We start from the raw sequence: 21,809 nt of genomic DNA, 5'->3' as shown, positions 1-21,809 counted from the left end.
GTGCTAGTGGCTGCGCCCCTGGACAGTGCAAATATAGAACTTCTCCTCATCCTAGAAAGTTCTCTTGGAGCTCTGTTAGGGGCTGCAACAAAGCAAAGTTCTGTCGTTGTGAGCATCCATTCTAGCTTAGAGCTAGGGGAGATGTATTGTGACTGTACAATAGGAAATTCTAAAACCAGGTATGGGTGAAGGGAATACTAGGGTAGGGAGGGGATGGTTACTATTTTTATGTAGGAGGTTCAGGGATAAGGCTGTATTTGAGCAGAGACCTGAAGACAATAAATAACAGCCATGGAGGTATCTGGAGGAAGAGTTCATGGGGCAAAGGGAATGGCAAGTGCAGAGGCTCTGAGGCACAGTGGTGGCTAGCATGTTCTAGGAAATTCAAGGAGGCCAGTGTCATTGGGGTGGAGTAGGCAAGAAAGAGTGATAGGAGAAGAGGAAAGAGAGGTAATGGAGGGCCAGGTACTGTAGGACTTTGTAAGCTACTTACAGAACTTTGGCTTTGATTGTGACTGAGATGGGAAACCACTAAAGGGTTTTGAACAGAGGAGTTCCATGATTGGTCTAATATTTCAAAAGAATCTCTCTGCTGATTCATGTTGAGAATAAACTGTAGGGGGTAGGGTGGCAAACAGGAAACTAACTAAGAGAGTCTAGTGATAATCAGGTAAGAGATGGTGGTAACTGGGACTAGGGTGGTTTTGTAGAGTGCTAAGTGGTTGGATTCTGAGTTTATGTTCAAGGTGAACTGACAGGATTTGCTGTTGGATTTCATATGGGGCATGGAAAGAGAGGAGTCCGGGATGACTTTAAGGTTTTTGGCCTGAGCAATTGGAAGGACAAAATTGCCATTTACTGAGATGGGGAAAAACAATGAGAGAAGCTAATTTGGAGGAGAAATCTGGAACTTAGTTTTGGTTTTATTAAGCTTTTTTTCCCCTCCATGGACCTGTCTTAGCTTTAATGATTTTGATCAATTATATTAAGTTTAGGTTACCTCCAAAACATTCATATGGAGTTGTTGAAGAGGTAGTTACAGCTATAATTTTGGAGTTCATGGAAAAGTTTGGGCTTGACTCAATTTGAGAGCCATCAGCATATAGATTGTATTTAATACCATGAGACTGAACAAGATTACCTAGAGAATGAAGCAAGAGAAAAAAAGAATTGATTCAAACCCTGAGTCCTGGGACATTCAGACATTTAGAGGTTGGGCAGATGAAGGGCAACCAGCAAAGGTGAGTGAGAAGGAGCAACTGGTAAGCTAAGAGAGTGAGGGAAGAGTGATTTCCCAGGTTCCATATAAAAGTGTTTCAAGAAGGAAGAGATACAGTATCATCCTGATACCAAAACCAGACAAAAGCAACACAGGAAAGAAAATTACAGACCAATATCTCTTATGAATATAGATGCAAGAGTCCTAGCAGACTCAATCCAGCAACACATAAAAAAGATTATGTACCATAACCAAGTGGGATTCAGCCCAGGAACACAAGGTTCATTTAACATCAAAAATCAATTAATGTAATACGCCATATCAATAGAATAAGGACAAAAACCACATGATCACCTCAGTAGATGCAGAAAAAAACATTTAGCCCTTTCATGATAAAAACACACAGCTAACAAAAACAAAAATAAAAAACAAACTGGGGATAGAAGGGAACTTTTTTACTTGATAAAGAACATCTGTGAAAACCCACTTTTACCTACTCAATGCTGAAAGACTGAATGCTTTCCTCTAAGATTAGGAACACGGCAAACATGTCTGCTCTTGCCACTAACACTCAACATTGTACTGGAGGTCCTAGACAGAACAGCTAGGCAAGAAAAAGAAATAAAGGCATCAAATTGGAGTGGAAGAAGTAAAACTATCTCTTATGTGCAGATGGCATGATCCTATATATATATCCTATATATAGAAAATCCCAAAGAGGGCGCCTGGGTGGCTCATATGATTAAGCATCTGCCTTTGGCTCAGGTCATGATCCCAGGGTCCTGGGACTGAGTCCCGCATCGGGCTTCCTGCTCAGCGGGGCGCCTGCCTCTCCCTCTGCCTCTGCTTCTCTCTCTCTCTCATGAATAAATAAATAAAATCTTAAAAAAAAAAAAAAGAAAATCCCAAAGAAGCCACCAAAGAACTATCAACTAATAAACGAATTCAGCAAAATTGCAGGATACAAGATGTACACAAAAAAATTCAGTTGTGTTTCTGTACACCAGCTGTGAACAATCTGAAAAGAAAAACTATTCCATTTATAATAGTATCCAAAAGAATAAAATACCTGGTAATAAATTTAACCAGGGAGGTGAAAGATTTGTACACTGAAAACTATAAACACTGTTGAAAAAATTTTAAAAGACCTGAATAAATGGAAAGTCATCCCATGTTCATAGAGTAGATGAGTTAATATTCTTAAGGTGGCAGTACTCCCCAAACTGATCTTCAGATTCAACACAATCTCTATCAAAATCCCAGCTGCCTCTTTGTAGAAATTGATAAACTGATCCTAAAATTCATATGGAAATGCAAGGGACCCAGAAGAGCCAAAACCATCTTGAAAAAGAACAATTGGAAGACTCATACTTCCTAATTTCAAAGCTTACTACCAACCTACAATAATCAAGATCTTGTGGTACTGGCATAGAGTTAGGTGTATAGATCAATGGAATACAATCGAGAATACAGAACTAAACCTTTACATTTATGGTCAGTTGGCATTCAGCAAGGGTGCCAAGACAATGCAATGGGAAGCGAACCGTCTTTTCAACAAATAGTGCTGGGACAAATGGATATCCACATGCAAAAGAATGAAGTTGGTGCCCTCCCTCACACCTACACAAAAAATAATTCAAAATGGATCACATACCTAAATGTAAAAGCTAAAACTGTAAAACTTAGAAGAACGCATAGGAGTAAATCTTCATGAGCTTTGGTTAGGAAATGGGTTCTTAGGACTTCAAAAGCACAAGTGACAAAAGAAAAAATAGATAAATTCGACTAAATTGAAATAAAAAACTTTGGTGCTGCAAAACAGGAAAGTGAAAAGACCCACAAATATTTGTGGGAGAAAATACTTGCAAATCATGTATCTGGTAAGAGACTGGTATCTAGAATATATAAAGCACTCTTACAGTGTAATAATAAAAGATAAATAACCTAATAAAAAATGGCAGGGGCGCCTGGGTGGCTCAGTTGGTTAAGTGTTCTCGGACTTTTAACTTCAGCTCACATCATGATCTTGGGGTTGTGAGAACGAGCCCTGTGTCAGGCTCCACGCTCAGTGGGGTGTCTGATTCTCTCTCTCCTCTGCCTCTGTCTCCCTGCTCTCCCTGTCTCTCAAAAATAAATAATTTTTTTTAAATGGCAAAGGATCTGAATAAACATTTCTCTAAAGAAGATTTTTTTTCAAGATTTTATTTATTTGAGAGAGAGAGTGAGCATGGTGGGGAGGGGCAGAGAGAGAGGGAGAAGCAGACTCCCTACTGAACAGGGAGCCCAACGCGGGGCTCTATCCCAGGACCCTGAGATCATGACCTGTGCCAAAGGCAGACGCTTAACTGACTGAGCCACCCAGGCACCCCTCCAAAGAAGATATTTAAATGACCAGTAAAAAGATGCTCAACATTATTAGTCTTTAGGGAAATACATATCAAAAGCACAATGAATGCCACCTTACACTACTAAGATGGCTATAATCAAAAAGATGATATAACAAGTATTGACAAGGATATGGAAAGTATTGCTGGTGGGAATATAAATTGGTACAGCCTCTGTGGAAAACAGTTTGGCAGTTCCTCAAAACATTAAACTTAGAGTTCCCATATGACCTGGTAATTTCACTCTTAAGTGTATATCCAAGAGAAATGAAAGCATATGCCCACCCATCGTACATGAATATTCACAGCATTATTCATAATAGCCACAAAGAGAACAGTCCGAATCTCCCTTAACTGATAAATGGATAAACAAAATGTGGTGTATCCATGCAATAGAGTATTATTCAGCTATAAAAAGGAACGAAGTACTGATAATTGCTACAACATGAATAAGCCTTGAAAACATTATGCTAAGTGAAAGATCCAGTCACAGAAGACTACATATTTTATGATTCCATATATAGGAGATATCCAGAATAGACACATCTGTATAGAGAGAAAGTGGAATAATGGTTGCCTAGGGTTGGGGGTCATAGGAGGGAAATGGGAAGTGACAAGTAACGGGTAATGGGTTTCTTTTGGGAGTGATGAATATATTCTAAAACTGATTGTGGTGATGGTTGCACAACTCTGTGAATATACAAAACCATTGAATCATATAGTTTAAATTGGTGAATTGTACCAGTTTGTGAATTATATCTGAATAAAACTTTCTTTTTAAAAGAAGAGTGTGACCTATGTCAGTTGCTGCAGATCAAGTGACATACAGACTGAGAATTGACCATTGGTGTCAGCATGTGGGAGTCATGGTGACCTTGACAAGAACTGTTTTGGTAGAATGATGGAATGGGTTCAAGAAAGAATGAAAGAAAAATCGGAGATACTGCATATAGACAGCTGTCCGGGGGGGTTGCTGTAACGAGAATAGAGAAATAGAGCAGCTGGAGGGGGGAGGGGAGGTTTGGGAGAGACTGTATTGTTTTGTTTTGTTTTGTTTTAAGATAGGAGATGTACTTTGTATGCTGATGGAAATAGCTCAGTGAGGGAAAGTGGATGTTTCAGAAGAGAGGCAAGAATTGCTGGGGAGTATTCAGGTCAAGAGGGCTTGGTCTGACGGACACTTCATCCATACGTATTAGAGGGAAGGCAGAGTATATGGGTACATTTGCAAGTAGATACAGTGGAAGCATGTGGAAATTCTCATCTGGGTGCTTTTGTCTTGTTTCATTGTACTTTATGAATTAAGAAGCTGTGAGTGAGAAGATGTGGCAGGGGCTGGAAGTTTGAGAAAAGAGGAGGTATGGCAGAGTCCCCTGACAGAGTGGGAGAATGAGTGGAGCAGAAACCCACTGGGGAATTGTCAGGTGGCACTGAAGTCAATCCACGTGAGGTCAGTGCTAATGACTTACAGTGGGGGACACCAGTTCCCATGGTCTTGTCTTTTTCTCCAGCCCTGCATGGATGCAGGTACTGAGATTTAACATGGTTGGGGGTTTTGCCAAAGGAGTACAGGTACATAATCCCTTTACTGCATTTCTGAAGTTTAAAAAGTTCTGAAAACTCACAGTTTTTTGTTTTGTTTTGGTAAGTTTGGCAAACTTTTGTGGTGGCAACATCTGATCTGGAAGGTCACGAAGCTATTATAAACCTGTAAGGCTTTATTTATCCCACCTAGTGGGGAAGATTCATATATTTTGCTGCAGCAATATTCATGTGTTTGACTTTAGGGTGCTGTCCCAGACTCTGCTGGGGCATTTGTGTTTTATTTTATTTTTTTTTAATTTTTTTAAAGATTTTATTTATTTATTTGACAGAGAGAGAGAGAGAACAAGTAGGCAGAGAGGCAGGCAGAGGCAGAGGGAGAAGCAGGCTCCCTGCTGAGCAGTGAGCCCGATGTGGGGCTCGATCCCAGGACCCTGGGATCATGACCTGAGCCGAAGGCAGCGGCTTAACCGACTGAGCCACCCAGGTGCCCCGGCATTTGTGTTTTATACTCTGTCTTATCCTCCTAAAATCCTCAAAATTCTGAATTCCAAGACCCATCAGTCCCCAAAGGATCATGAATCTGTTTGACAAAGGGATATCACATCATGCAAGGGAGTTGAGAGTGTATACCAGGAGTGATTATCCTGATGGACTGTGGAGTCACTTCCACCTGAGGAAGGAGGAGAGTAAGCACATGAGGAGAAGAAGCAGGATGCTGCAAAGGTGCCAGGATCAATGGGTTATTGATCCTGGTGGGGCCGAAGAATTATTGGAGTCTAAATGCTAGAAGGAGAATGTTGGAAAGTCAGGGAGAAGTTTGTTTCAGCTGGGCTTTTCATCCCTTAAGGACATCATTACAGAGCACAGGTTAGTACTACCCTTCCAGTTTCTTCCTTGTGCATCCTTTTAGTAAAATTTTCTCTAGTTCTGAATGACTTCCTCCTTATTCTTCCAATACAAAAGATATATTGTTTGATGCCATTAAAAAAAACTTTGCCCAGGAATGCCCAGAAATAGTCAGTGACTGAGCTGGGGTCCCAAAGGATATATAACCCTTCTTCCCACCTTTATTAAAGATAGAAGAAAAAAAAAAAAAACACACCAGGATAACCATCTGGTGTTCAAGGGGCAGAATACTGGAAATGAGGACTGCTGGAAATTCTGAACAATAGAACTCTCTGTACATTGTTAGTTTGGTATGGATTAGGACGAATGGCTAAATCTGTCACTTGATTCTTGTAAAATTGTTTTTATTTGTAAGAAAAAGAAAGGAAAAGCAAACTGTCAAAAAAAGAAGTTCTTTAGCATTCGAATTGCTTAATTCTTACCCTGTCTGCACATATCAGGGCCTAATACTGATAGTGATTTACTTACACTCCCAGTTAATAATTAGACATTGGGAGACATTATATATCATGCCTAATGGAATATATGGGATCTGATGAGAAAGTTTTCTGTTTTGACTAATAAATTTTAATCCAAATGGCCAAGCCTAGTGAAATATTATGGCCTTTGAAATATTTTAGAACTTGTGCTGAGAAAACAGTGTTACTTTATTCAGTGAATGAATTTATCATCCCTTCCAAATCGTAGGCCTTACTTGGCTCTCGCTCTGGAGTGGAGGCATGATGCAGCACTGAATCAGAAAGTGGAAAAACTAATCAAATCCTTAAAGACCAAGGGCAGCGAGGCAGAGTCAGGCTGACTTTCAATGGTAGCCTCTAGCTATACGTTTTCTTATTTTAGTAACCAAAGGTGGGTTATTTGTAACGTCAGTATTAAGATGCTTCTTGGATTTTATTCACACATCCTGATTTCTCTCCATTCTTCTCTATACTACTCTTCCTGTAATTATTGTACTTTCCATTGCAGAAGCTAGATGCTGTTCATCCCTGATCACCAGATCTAGAAGAATGCTTGCTACATAACTGTCATTTTAGAAATGGTATTGAATAACCGCTGTGTGCACCACAGCATGCAGAGTTCTGGGGGAGGTGAGCATTTGAGTCAGACTATACCCTGCCTTCGGGAAGCTTACAGCCAGGCACAGGAGATGACAGAAATATAAACAACCAGCATGCTTGGTGAGGGGGTATGAAAGAATTCAGAAGAGAGAGAAATAAGAGTTTGGGGGAGTTCGAGAAGGCTGCAGGGAGAAGGAGATGGCATTTGATCCGGACCTTCAAAGAAGGGTGGACAGCGCATTAATAGAGTGAGACTGGGGTGGGGTGGGGCTACTAGGTGGAAGGGATCTTCTGATCAGAGGATAGTGGCCAGAGTTGCAGGTCATGGAAAGGGAATAGCAGTTAGTTGTTCAAATGGAATAAATGATAAAGGAAAGGGTCACTTTTGCTCTAATTTATCATGGTCCAGTTTGGAAAAGTCCTACAACCAAGAGCATACTTCTCAAGTATTGACTTACCATTTCTGTGAATTTTCTGTGCTTTTACATTTTCTTCATTCTGCTTTTCCTTCATTTTATATCTAATCTACTGTCAAAAATCAGTAGAAAGGAAAACTGAATAATTGTACTTGTTCATTGTTAGCATCTGTGGTGGTGGTGATTTAGCTATGGAAGGTGTTGAATTTTTTTGCCCAAATGGGGTTTGGGGGTTATTATTGTTATCTGATGTTGACAATATCTCTATTTATTGAATACTTAAATTTTGCTTAAGTGCATTACCTTTATCATCTTCTAAAATACCAAATCAGCTTTTATGAGATAAAATTATTACTTCCTTATGGTTGAGGAAACTGAATCTCTGGAGAGGTCAAATAACTTCTCCCAGATTACACAGCTAGTAAGAGGCATAGCTGGGATTCAGAACCCAGATCTGTCAGACTCCAAGGCCATGGTGTTATACTGACTCATGAGCAGATATTTACATTTATACTGAATTATGCAGCACACATATTCACATAATGAAAACTCGTATCTAGAATCATTGCATTTTAGAAAATGGGAGATGAAAATCCGAGATTTGGAATTTGAAAAACGTATTTTGTAAATAAAAGATGTTTAAATAAAAAACACTATATTGAAATTAATTCAGATTTTTATAATAAAGATGTCAAGACACCTTTTTTTGCAATAAAAGGACCATCTCAAAGAGACTGCAGAAAGAGGGTATAGATGGATTAGAGGAAGCACAAAAGATCTGTTCCCTCTCTTCTTTTTCTGAGAAGAACCAGCTTTTTCCTTTGAGAAATGAGATCCAAGAGGGAGGACAGATCTACATCATTTTAACATTAAAAGAATGAAAAGTGATTGAAGATCTTTTAATTCATTTGCATTAATTTTTTGTTTTTGTTTTAAAGATTTATTTATTGGGGCGCCTGGGTGGCTCAGTCGTTAAGTGTCTGCCTTCGGCTCAGGTCGTGATCCCAGGGTCCTGGGATCGAGCCCCGCATCAGGCTCCCTGCTCTGCAGGAAGCCTGCTTCTCCCTCTCCCACTCCCCCTGCTTGTGTTCCTGCTCTCGCTGTGTCTCTCTCTGTCAAACAAATAAATAAAATATTTTTTAAAAATAAATATTTATTTATTTTAGTGGGGGAGTGTGAGAGGGGGAGGGGCAGAGGGACTGGGAAGGGGAGAGAGAGAGAATCCCAAGCAGACTCCCCACTGAGTGCAGAGCCTGACGCAGGGCTCAATCTCATGATCCTGAGATCATGACTGGAGCCAAAAATCAAGAGTCGGACACTCGTAAAGAAGATGTGGTGTATATATATAAAGTGGAATACTACTCAGCCATCAAAAATGAAATCTTGCCATTTGCAACAACGTGGATGGAACTAGAGGGTATTATGCTAAGCAAAATAAGTCCATCAGAGAAAGACAGTTATCATATGGTCTCACTGATATGTGGAATTTAAGAAACAAAACAGAGGATCATAGAGGAAGAGAGGAAAAAATAAAACAAGACGAAACCAAAGAGGGAGATAAACCATAAGAGATTCTTAATCATAGGAAACAAACTGAGGGTTGCTGGAGGGGAGGGGGGTGAGGGGATGGGGTAACTGGGTGATAGACATTAAGGAGGACACATGATGTAATGAGCACTGGGTATTATATAAGACTGATGAATCACTGACCTCTACCTTTAAAACCAATAATACATTATATGATAATTAATTGAATTTAAATTTAAAAATGAAAAAAAAAAGTCAGACACTCAACCAACTGAGCCACCCAGGCACCCTGTTTTTGTTTTTTTAATTCAAGTACTCTTGGGATGGTTTTAAAAAAGGGTAATTCTTTTTTTTTTTTAAGATTTTATTTATTTATTAGAGAATGCACATGTGCACACAAGCAGGGGGAAGGGGCAGAAGCAGAGGGAGAAGAAGGCTCCCTGCTGAGCAGGGAGCCCAACACAGGGCTCGATCCCAGGACCCTGGAATCATGACCTAAGTTGAAGGCAGACGCTTAACTGACTGAAGCACCCAGGTGCCCCAAAAAGGGTAATTCTTGAGATGATGCAAGGAAATGGATCAATTCATATTTGCAATGCTGAGGTGCATTGCACAAAGAAAGCTAGTTCTGTAGCTCTGTAGGAAATAAACTCTCATGGATGTATTCATATCTTCAAGGATCTTGGTTTTATTTTCCTAATTCATGCACGTTGACTGTTATTAATAAATCAATGAATAAGTGAAGAACAATATATTAAATGAAGGAGAAAAAAAGGGTAATTCTCACCCACTTAAAACAAACCACCCACTTCTCTGGGCCCTACTAAAACATGTGAGAAGGAGAGTATTGTTTGGGAAGGAGGTTTGCTGATAATGGTAATGACATCAGTTGCTTAGGTAGATTTTGGTACTCTGGGTTAGAGGAGGAGATAGGCATTAATCAGGTAATCCACTAACAACATGTAAATTAAATACAACAAAAGCCGTGTGTGTGTGTGTGTGTGTGTGTGTGTGTGTGTGTGTGTGTGTGTGTGTGTGTGTGTGTGTAGGGTGCAGTTAAGAAAGATTTCCCTAAAGAAGAGATGATTAAACCGAGATTAACAAATGAGTAGAGAAGGATGTGGGGTGCAAGCAGGTAAATGGTTAGGGAAGCATGCCCCCAGCAGCGCCTGTGCACAAGGGTTCTGTGATGGGAGTAGGTCTGGGAGCGTTTCAGGTGCAGAGAGAAGACTGTTGAGACTGGAGCACAGAGATGGAAGGTTAGCCTGGAGAGGGTAGATAAGGGACCAGACAAGACTGTTGAGCCTTGGGGCTGCAATAAGAATTTTATCCTCTGGTGTATCTGCATTTTTAAAAATATTACTCTGACCAGGGCGCCTGGGAGGCTCAGTCAGCTAAGCCTATGACTCTTAATTTCAACTCAGGTTCTGATCTCAGGATCGTGAGATCGAGCTCCACGCTGGGCGTAGAGCCTACTTAAGATTCTCACTCCCTCTGCCCCACCCCCCAACTCTTGTGCGTGTGCTCTCTCCCTCAAAAAATAAAAATAAAAATATTACTCTGACTATAATTAGGAGAGCAAAATGGAGGAGGGGCAAGAGTAAATATATGGAAATCATACTAAGTCAGGTGAGACCATGTCTGTTTTATTTTTCATTATTTTCCCAGCGTACTCAATACATATTTATGGAATGAACAAAGATGATGTTAGCCTATAGTAGGATATAGGCAGTGGAGATAGATAAAAATGGACAGATTCATGAATGAGTGGATCACATACACAGGACTTGGAGACAGATTAGATATGGAATGTAAAGGAAAAGGAATTCCAGCGATAACCCTTAGGTCATTGAAGTCTTGAGAACAGAATGAAACTCTTGGAGAAAGCATATGGAGTGAGAAGAAAAGGCAGCTTAGAACTGAGTCTTGAGGAATGTTAGCATGTAATTTTGGGCAGAGGAGATGGCTGATTGTGGAATAAAACCAGGGAGATGCCTCAAAGATGCCAAGAAAGTGTTTTAGGAAGGTGAGAATGTCTAGTGTCACTTGCTGCTTCAAGAAATCTAGTAGGATGAGTCATGACACATGTCCATTAGACATGGAGATCTTGAGACCTTGGCTTGAGTTGTTTCAGTAGAACAATGGAGGCAAAAATTTTAGTGTTATGGAGTTGGTTGAGGAGTGAATAGGCAATGTGGAAAGAAAACAGAGAAAAATTAGTTACCTATGGGGAGTGGGTTACTTTATGGCAATTTTATACTATAGGCATTTATAGTAACTCCTTCCCAACTATTTGAAATTATACTATATGTAGATTTATTTTTTTACATACTTTAAATATAGTATATAAAAATTGAAAGTGACTCATTTGGGGGTTAATTTGAAAGACTGGGAAGCTGAGAAGAAAAAAATGTGGTAAAGCAGGAGGCAGAGCAGAAAGATATATTTTCACGAGGATTTTTCTTTTTTTTTTTTTTTAAAGATTTTATTTATTTGACAGAGACACAGCGAGAGAGGGAACACAAGCAGGGGGAGTGGGAGAGGGAGAAGCAGGCTTCCCGCCGAGCAGGGAGCCCGATGCGGGCCTCGATCCCAGGACCCTGGGATCATGACCTGAGCCGAAGGTAGACGCTTAACCACTGAGCCACCCAGGCACCCCTTCACGAGGATTTCTTGTGGGAGCTAGAGAGGAAGCTGAAGGAAGAGTAAACCCAAGCCTTGTGAGTCTGCTTTTCGTATCTCAGTGACAGAGGGACTGAAACACATGTAAGAGAAGTTGACTGCACTTGCTTCCCATGTGGTCTATGTATTGGGGAGGGAGTTTGAAAAATTCTGACTCAGCTAGACTAATAATAAGTAAGTTAAATAGAGGGTTGCCCCAATCTTTTTTCCATCTCAAGCATTTGTGGTTATGAACCATGGAAGACTGAAAGGTTAGGAATCAATAACTATAGGTCACAAATTCAGAAAGCCAGGGAATATGTGGCCGTAAAACCAAATGCTTTAAAAATTACTTGGTTTTGGGGCACCTGGGTGGCTCAGTTGTTAAGCGTCTGCCTTCAGCTCAGGTCATGATCCCAGAGTCCTGGGATCGAGCCCCGCATCGGGCTCCCTGCTCGGCGGGAAGCCTGCTTCTCCCTCTCCCACTTCCCCTGCTTGTGTTCCCTCTCTCACTGTCTCTCTCTCTCTCTCTGTCAAATAAATAAATAAAATCTTTAAAAAAAAAAAAAAATTACTTGGTTTTTTTGGCAAGAGTGCCAGAACAGTTCAATGGGAAAAAGAATAGTCTTTCAGCAAATGGTGCAATTGGATATCCACATGCAAAAGAATGAAGTTGGATCACTACTTCACAGCATGCACAAAAGTTAACTTAAAGTGGATCATAATATAAGAGCTAAAGTTATAAAACTCTTAGAAGAAAACACAGAAGTAAATATTCATGGCCGTGGATCATGAATGATTTCTTAGATACAACCCCAAAGGCACAAATGACAAAAGGAAAAATTGGACTATGTCAAAATTCAAAACTCTTCTACTGCAAATGATACCATCAAGAGGGTGAAAAGACAACACACAGAATGGGCATTGATAAGGGACTGGTATCTAGAATATATAAAGAACTCTTACAGCTCAATAATAAAAAGACAGCCTAATTAAAGAATGGCCAAGGCATCTGAATAGGCATTTCTCCAAAGAAGATACACAAATGATCAGTAAACACAAGAGGATGCTCAGCCTCATTAGCCATCAGGGAAATGCAAATCAGAACCACAATGAAATAATATTTTATACCCAGTAGGATGGCTATAATCAAAAAGTCAGATAATAACAAGTGCTGACGAGGATGTAGAAAAATCAGACCTGTCCAACACTGCTGGTGGGAATGTAAAGTGGTGCACCTGTTTTGGAAAACAGGCTGGCAGTTCCTCAAGATGTCAAACATAAAGTTACTATGTGACCTAGCAATTCCACTCATAGATATTTACCCGAGAGAAATGAAAGCACACGTCTGCACAAAAATTTGGTCATGAATATCCATACCAGCATTATTCATAATAACCATGAGGTGGAAATAACTCAGATATGCCTCAATTAATGAATAGGTAAAATATGTATCTATACAATGGAATATCATTCAGCTGTAAAAAAGAAGGAAGTACTGATATATACTATAACATGGATAAACCTTAGAACACATGTTAAGTGAAATAAGCTAGTCATAAAAGACCGTAAATTGTATGATTGCATTTATATGAAATGTCAGGAATGGGCATATCATAAAGACAGGAAGATTAATGATTGCTTAGGGCTATGGGAGTATGTGGGTGGGGTTTACTGGGGATGGTAACTAATAGGTTTGGGGTTTCTTTTCGGTGGGATGAAAATGTTCTAAGATTAAATGGTGGTGATTGCACAACTCTGTGAATTGACCAAAATACACTGAATTATATACATTTTGCATGGGTGAATTATATAGTAAGTGAAGTATATCTCAATAAAGTTGTTAACAATTGCTTGACATTATCAGCAAATCAAAATAAGTGTTCTTGGTATTATTTCTAGTGTGTTGCCATATTTTGTTTTCGGGAGCAGAAAAATATTCCTAAGGGCTTTAATCAATATATCCTTGATCCTCCTTTTTCCCCTGTGGGAATTACAAAATTTCTCAGTGTGAATTTGCAGACTGGCAAGATTTTTCAGAATACCTATAGTGGTCCGCCCCCGCCCCCCCCCCAGCTACAGGGTATATGATCCAAAACTCCCAGTGGATCACTGAAGCCATGGATAGTACCAAACCCAAAATACATATTTTTCCTGCACATACATACTATGATAAAGTTTAATTTATGAAGTAGGCTCAATAAGAGAATAATAACAATAGCTAATAATGAAATAGAACAATTATAACAATATACTGTAATAAAAAATGTGAATGTGGTCTCTGTCTTATTGTGCTGTACTCCCCCTTCTTGTGATGATGTGAGATGATAAGATGCCTGGGTGGCTCAGTCATTGAGCGTCTGCCTTCGGCTCAGGTCATGATCCCAGGGTCCTGGGATCGAGCCCCGCATCGGCCTCCCTGCTCGCGGGAAGCCTGCTTCTCCCTCTCCCACTCCCCCTGCCGGTGTTCCCTCTCCCGCTGTGTCTCTCTCTGTCAAATAAATAAATTAAATCTTTAAAAAAAAAAAAAAAGATGCCTATGTGATGAGACGTAGTGAGGGGAATGACGCAGGCATGTGACATAGCGTCAGGCTCCTGTGGATCTTCTGATGATCCGTCAGAAGGAGGGTCATCTGCTTCTGCACCGCGGTTGGCGGCGGGTAACTAAAACCGGGGATAAGGCGGGGACTACGGTATACTCTGGACATTGCCAAATAAATCCTGACCAATTCTTGGGTCATGCAGTATCTAAGAAATGGTAAAGTATGTTGCTGAGAAGTTTTGGAGGGCAAAAACTTCCAATACTTTATACTTTATTTAGGTTTCAAGTAGTATGTTTATATTACTATTGTATCAATTTCAGTCATTTATCAAATCATCTCTTGACTTCCCTTAACGGCAGTGAGGTGCTAGCCGTTTTGTACTTTCTGTCTCCACACTTCTGTTCTCCGTTCTCCTGGTGTACTTATTGTCACAGTTTTGTGAAAAGTCAGTGTTTATAACATTATGACTAAGTAAATGTACTATGATTATATTTCCTTACACGCTTGTTTTTTCCTAGAGCGAATAATGCCTGTTTTCAAAAGATATGCTTAGTGTTCTATGTACCTCCTGCTATTTTTTCCCCACACACACACCGAATGCCTTGAATACATAAACTAACCTATCATTTACCCCCTCCCTCTGCCTTTTTCCCCTGGTGACCTTATTTCTAGGGCTCTTGACTCTGTTCCTTTTTGGAACAGTTGCTCTCTGGGCTTCTGCCATCAGTAGTCTTGGGACCTGCCTTTGCTGCTTACCTGAGTTAGACCTGTTTTCTGACATCTCACGTCTTTCTCCTTCTTGCTGTATGCACTCATTTTACTGAGGCACAGCTTCCTGTGAAGGAGCACGTGGAAAGTAAATCGTTGAGTCTCTTTACACGTGTGAAGATGTCTCTATGTAACTCTCATACTTGGTTAATCCTTTGTGTATGGAATTTGAGGTCGAAAGTCCTTTTCTTCAGAATTTTGAAGGCGTTGCCCTGCAGTCCTCCGCTACTTGTTATTGCTATTGAAATGTCTAGTCCCGCTTAGTTTTCATTTCTGAATATGCAGGGTGACTGTGTAATTTCTTGCCAAAACTGGGACATTTGAGGTACTAGCCTGAAAGAATACTAGGACAACAGGCGTAAACCAGGACTCTCTGGGGTAAACTGGGACATACGGTCACCCTCTTTATATGTGACCTATTTTTTCTGTAAGTATTTAGGATCTTCTCTGTACTTCCAGTGTTCCACATTTCATGCTGATGTGTCTTGGGAAAGGTCTTTTTTCATTCATTGTACTAGATTTTTGTAGGCTCATTCCTGTCCTTCTATTTGGGAGATTTTCATTACTGTTTCTCTAATTATGTCCTCCTAGCCTTTCTTAGTCGGATGTTTGACATTCTGGATTGTCCTCTAGATTTTTTTCTTCTCTTACAAATAGGCAAGGGCATGTTATCTTTTTGCCTTTTTGTTTTATGGCTGAAGGATTTTTGTACATTTATTTTCCAGTTCTGTTGAAATTTAATTTTTTTTCTGTTTTGTGTTTAATTTCTTGTTTTACTCTTTTCTCACATCCTCCTGTTCTTATGGGAGTGTATCTTCTTTTCACTTCTCCAAGGGTATCCATTCTTCTTTCTTTCTTTTCTCAGGTTTCTTTTGTTTTCCTCATTGCTTTCTGCGGTCCCCTCTTCTGTCTGCTTTGGTCTGTCTGAGCCTTTCCTCAGGTGCCAGTGATCCTTAACTCTCTTCATATTTAGTAGTAAAATATTCGGAGTATCTCTGAAACCTGAGCAGAGCTTTTTGGCTCCTTTAACTATAACTGCGCTGTGAACTAACGTCTTATTTGGAATACTCTTCAAAGGGCAGAACTTGGAGATATTTTCCGGGGAGTGGAGGGATCAACCATGCAGTTTCTCCGAGAGACTCCTCTGCTCTCCTGCCTGGGAGATTTTGTGTCAGGCTGCTGGCATTCTGTGGGTAGGGTAAGGGAAGGAGGCAGAAGTTCCCAGAGATTGGCATGGCGCCTTTCCCTTCTGCCTCATCCCAGCCTTCTGTGCCTCCTAGCCCTCTGTCTGGAGCTTCTGGGGCTCAGTTTTTCCAGAGAAGAAAACTTCTTTTCTCCTGGTGGGGGGGGGGGGGGTGGTCACTGGTGGGATAGTGGAGAGGCCCAGTGGCGCTGTCCCTCCCACTTCTCCCTTTTCGGTGGTAGCCGCCGCTGCCAGAGCCACTCCTCACAGGGACTCTGTGGGCCTAATTAGGTCCCCCCTCACCTTTATTCCCTCTGGGCACTTGGGTGATAACTGCCTCTTACTCTTCCATCTCCTGACTGTCTTTGAAAAATTTATGAAAATCTGCTCTCATTAACTCTCCCTTGCTCTTCTTTCTCGTGGGTTAATACATTTGTTTTATTCCTCTCCTGTCTTTTAGAGGGGTTGGGAAGGGAGAAGAGATAAACTAATGTGTTCAATCTGCCATTTTTAACTGATTCTGGCATGCATTTTTCTAGACAAAGTATTACAAATGCTGATTAGATGCTGAACAGTACCATCAGGGCTATTCCTCATGTATGTTGTTATGGGTTAGATAGGTTTTTGTGGGCTGACCTGGAGACCTAACATCTATGATTTTCCCCTAGAACTAGAGAAACAATCAAGCTTTTGTGAGCTGACCCTGGAATTAAAACAGACTAGAACAAAAAAATTTCATGCGTGTCTCCATTTTCCGAGTCACAAAGAAAATTACAAATATTGTGTCATTATTGTCGAAAAATAAAAAGCTCCAATAAGTGTAACAGAAACCTGTATTTTAATGGAAAAGTTTATTCATAAAGTTAAGCTATAAAAATTGAACCGAGAAGCAAAATTAAGTTCTTCAGCAATATTCCTAAAGCTTAATTTTTTAGTAACTTTTTTGAAAGCAGTTTTTCTAATTAAATTAAAACCCACTGATTGTGTTAGCTGTGGGAAATAGCAATAGCCACAGGAATAGTTTCTTTACTTGTATTTTCTGGCTACTTTCTTATTCCTACCTTACATACAACAGGATCTGCAACACTAGACTGAATAAAGTAGACTTGGCCAGATTGACCAGTAAAACCATCTTCCTTGTCACGAATGACTAAGAGTAGCTGTGCAGGGCACTTGGGTAGTGAAAATGCAGCCCAGGGTGCCTGGGTGGCTCAGTTGTTGGGCATCTGCCTTCAGCTCAGGTCATGATCCTGGGGTCCTGGGATCGAGCCCCACATTGGGCTCCCTGTTCAGCGGGAAGCCTGCTTCTCCCTCTCCCACTCCCCCTGCTTGTGTTCCCTCTCTCACTGTCTCTCTCTCTGTCAAATAAATAAATAAAATCTTTAAAAAAAAAAAAAGATAATGCAGCCCAGAATATGGAAAGTACAGAGTGCTTGAAAGTAAATGCTGCACCAACTCGGTGTTTGAATCGCGGGACCGCTGCAAACATAACAGACCCACGGTGGTCGTGCGGCTCCAGTTTCCAGCCTTCCGGAAGGGCATATGGGGCTTTCTTGAAGAGGATCACCCCTGTTGTGCTGGGGCAGCCTTCCGTGAGCACTTGCTCCCAGTGGCCTTGACAGCCCCAGTCTCAAGGGATCAGAAACGATTAGGAAAACCAGGAACTGTTGTTCCAATTTCTTCTGTGGCTGGAACAAGGTAAGGGCAATGAGATGCAGCCACTCCATTGTTTCCCGTCCCTTTTTGTATTTTCTTTTTCTTCTCTTTCTTCTGTTTTTCTTCTCCACCTCTCCCCCTTCCACCTCCCCCCCCCGCCCCCGCCATGCTTCTGACAGAACATTGACTGGGAACCAGGAGCCCATTTTGGCTCAGCCTTCAGGGCAGCTGTTTACAGAGGAGCAGGGCTACACGGGTTTACTGTGTTGTATGTCTGTGTAACACTGGATTTGGATCTTGTATTTAGCTGCCAGAAGTGACTGTGATGAAGTAGCAGAGATAAACTGATAGATTGGCTGCCAGAAAGATGTTGGGAATCAATCAGATAAACAGGGTAGAGAAATAGCTGGCTGTTTTCTAGTGATAATAAACCAGTGGCCTCTGGTCCCCGCATTTTTAAACGTAATTGCTGTAGTAATAATGTCCAAAATAAGCAAATGAAGAAACATCATAGGAGGGTTTTTAATTGCGATTGAGATACCCTTTTCCCTTTTGCAATAAAGATTCATCTTATATGGAAATGAACATTTCTGTAAATTTGTTGTAGTTCTTCCAGTGCCTACTTACATAAACAAATGAAAATTAGAGAGTGAACTACTTTCATAGGAATTTATTCTTCCTTCTCTATCCTCCCACAGACTTCAGCTGTTTAATTTGGTGAAATACAGCAATACAGATTGCTACCATGCCTCACCTACAAAATCATTACCTTTTTTTTGTGAAGAAACAAGTTTTAAAGTCAAATCTGTATTATTGACAGATGATGAGCAGGATTATTTTAGTGTCTCCCCTTAGAGTTCTCTCAGAAGACTTTTGGGATTTTAATCTCTGTTGCTATTTCCCTGCCCAAAGCACTTGTATGGGAGAGATGTATCCAGTTTTATTATCATAATTTAAAACTGTCTTCCTTTAATGTTTAACCTTTCTTTATTTTTAAGCAGGCTCCACACCCAACGTGGGGCTCAAACTCACGACCCTGAGATCAAGAGTCACATGCTCTACCGACTGAGCCAGTCAGGCACCCCTACCTAATGTTTAACTTCTAAACATTACTTCTCTTCACCAAGGACTTTAAGATCCAGTGCAAATTCTTAAGTCTGTGTAAAAGGTATAGATTTACACTCTGGTCGTATGCAGTGGACCGCCCAGGACTAAGAGGAGAGTAGGAGAGTAATTCAGAGTGCCCATGGAGTTCGTTGTATGGGAAGAGAGACTGGTTCTCTCTGTTGTATTTGCAGCACACACATATGATTTCTGTCAGGATCCCTTTTAAAATTGTCGTGGCTGTGAATGTGTTGGTGTCATACGTGGTTAAATCTCTTCATAGTAAGCATGGTGGAGTACCAGCCATGGAAAGCAAGAGAATGAAGTTCACACTTTTAATTATATGTAATAAAGGCTTTTGCCTGAGGAAGACCTTCCTGACAATTGGAGGTTATAGGTCAGAAGTTAACCATGTACCATCATCCTATTGGTGAGAAGCTGATGCATTTTCCTTTTTGCCATACAGCCTTTCCCACCTGACCTTTTAAAGATTCTCCAATGGTATCGATGAGGTGGACAAAACTAATCATAAAAACAGTGAAGGGAATGTTGCACACTCATTGATCCATTTGAAATGAACTGCAGTACAATAAGTCTTCCAAATGGACTTCTGTTCTCAGCTATTGCTATAGCCACCTTTTTAAAGATATATAAATATGAAAGGGTTAATGGGAATTCAGTCATGCTCTTGTCACTGGGTTGTCCCTTATTGATTGTAGTTTTAGAGCTGTCACTATGCCATTCAGAATTCCTCCTGTGCCCTTTTAAAGTCACTTGGTGCTGGGAGATGATAAATAAATCAGTTGCTTTCCTTTTTCCCATAGCTCCTTCGAGAACTCATAGAACGGAAGACCAGCTCCTTGGATCCCAATGATCAGGTGGCCATGGGAAGGTAATTTAGATATGGCTTTCTCTTCATGAAAGCAGCCTATATAATAATTTCTCCCTTTGAGTCCCCTTAATTCTGCCTCAAAGGCAGTGATTGGTCCCGTAATTATAAAAGTTAAGCAACAACAACAAAAAAAGTTAAGACAATAAGAGCTAGAAAGACAAGGTGATGGAAATCCTAACTGTTTACCCTACACCTTGCCTTAAGTGCAGTTGAATAAGAGATTATAAAACACCTCTATGTCTTTGTTTTAGGGTTTGTTTTTCAAAGTCCTTCTTATGCTCTTTGCTTTCTAATTTGGGCTATGATTGTATCTGTATCAATCTCTGACCACTGGATAAAAAGCAACCACCCCAATGTGTCTCTCAGCTGTCCGAATGTGGCACGGGGCACAACAGGTTCCTTGCTCATAGCTGAATCTGCTTTGTTTGAGTCTGCCCTAATTTAGACCTGCACCCCTTCAGTAAAAGCCTCGGCACAATTAGAAGTGGAACGTGGCAGCATTACCCAGATGTCAGGGTAGAATGTAAAGTAGTGAAGGAAGGCTCTTGTGTGTATGCTTCCTCCTGTGGTTGGAAAATAAAAAGCGCATTTAGAGTGCTACCTAATGAACAGTGTACATGTAAATAGCCATGAGCCATACTTTGCAAAAGCATGAAAGGAAACAAAAGCTGCAAGTGCCAGAATGGGATTGCGGGCAAAGCGGCATTCTGAGAACGCAATGAAAAATTTGTGTTGATGAAATAATTTTATTTGAGTAAAACATTATTTGGGTTTTAGGATAGGATATTGTTGATATTTTGTGTATCTCTGGAATGCAATAGAGAGCTGTTCACTATAAATTTAATGTGATATAGCAAATTGCATTTAAGTGGTGATTATATTGTACATTTATCTGGCTTTACAATAAAATAGATTATGGTAATTAAGATTATATTAAGATTACAGTAATTGGATTTCCCTAGATTATTTTTTTTCTGATGCTGAGTTTTCGTTGTCTAAGTCAGGTAAGATGACTAGCTGCTGCTGTTTCTCCTTTTTTTCACATTTGTTCATATGAGGAATTTATGAAGATTTTTCTTAGCTAGTATCCATTATTTGAAAAATTAATTCCTTTTCATCTAAAATGACTGCAGAATATGTGAATCTTGTTTGGATCCTGATTCAAACAAACTAACTGTAAAAGTGAGATGATCTGGGAAATTTGAAGACTGACTCAGTATTTGGTAGTAAAGAATTACTGGTAACTTTTTTGTAGGTGTGACAATCGTATTGAGACTATATTGGGAAAGAACCCTTACCTCTCAGCAGCACATTCTTAAATACTACAGATGAAATGAAAATTAAATAAATAAAATGGCCGCAAAACTAATGTCAGTAGTGGATAATTATAAAAAATTAGCAAACATTGGAAAGTGCCAGAAAAAGCACTTCGGTATTAACAAAGGGAAAATTGAAGGAATCCTGTATTCAAACCGAACAGCAGTTTTAATATTAACAATAGAACATCCTGCACAGCTAAAACGTTGAAAGCAAACTCAAACAGCTCTACTCAGTTTGCTGGCTTTTCCTGTGGACTGCGAGATTTAGTGCCTGTCACAGCAACTCTAGATACTAAGGAGCATTGTTAACCAAATTCGCTGTAGAATTTCCCAGCTGCTATTTGTTTTTTTTACCATTGCACAGATCCTTTTCAATTGATTAGTCGCTTTGGCCCCAGACTATCTTGAGGAACTTGATGTGGGTTGATGATGTCTTTCTGCAGGGTTGTTAGTGAGAAAAATTCCAATTTGTCAATAGGTATAACTATTTCTGTTAGTGATGATGCATAACATTGCTTGTGAATTTCCCAGGCAGTGGCTTGCGATCCAGAAGTTACGAAGCAAAATCCACAAGAAAGTAGATAGGAAAGCCAGCAAAGGAAGGAAACTCCGGTGAGTTACTTTTTAG

The 21,809-nt window shown here is 40.2% G+C and overlaps 1 protein-coding gene across 2 annotated transcripts in view; it reads left to right on the top strand.

Moving 5' to 3' along the window:
* The window catches only part of AATF (apoptosis antagonizing transcription factor), a 100,883-nt gene that overhangs the window by 46,790 nt on the left and 32,284 nt on the right, over positions 1–21,809 (top strand). Inside the window, exons 9-10 of one of the 2 annotated variants that reach the window (XM_036104780.2) lie at positions 19,795–19,862; positions 21,713–21,793. The exons of the other annotated variant lie outside the window; for it this stretch is intronic. Coding sequence (XP_035960673.1) covers positions 19,795–19,862; positions 21,713–21,793 — 149 coding nt within the window. The remainder of the gene's footprint in view (positions 1–19,794; positions 19,863–21,712; positions 21,794–21,809) is intronic. 2 annotated transcript variants of the gene reach the window in all.

Source organism: Halichoerus grypus, chromosome 2, assembly GCF_964656455.1.
Source record: "Halichoerus grypus chromosome 2, mHalGry1.hap1.1, whole genome shotgun sequence".
NCBI lineage: Eukaryota > Metazoa > Chordata > Mammalia > Carnivora > Phocidae > Halichoerus > Halichoerus grypus.
The sequence above is the reverse complement of the archived record's forward strand: the minus strand, read 5'-3'. Positions and strand labels throughout refer to the sequence as shown.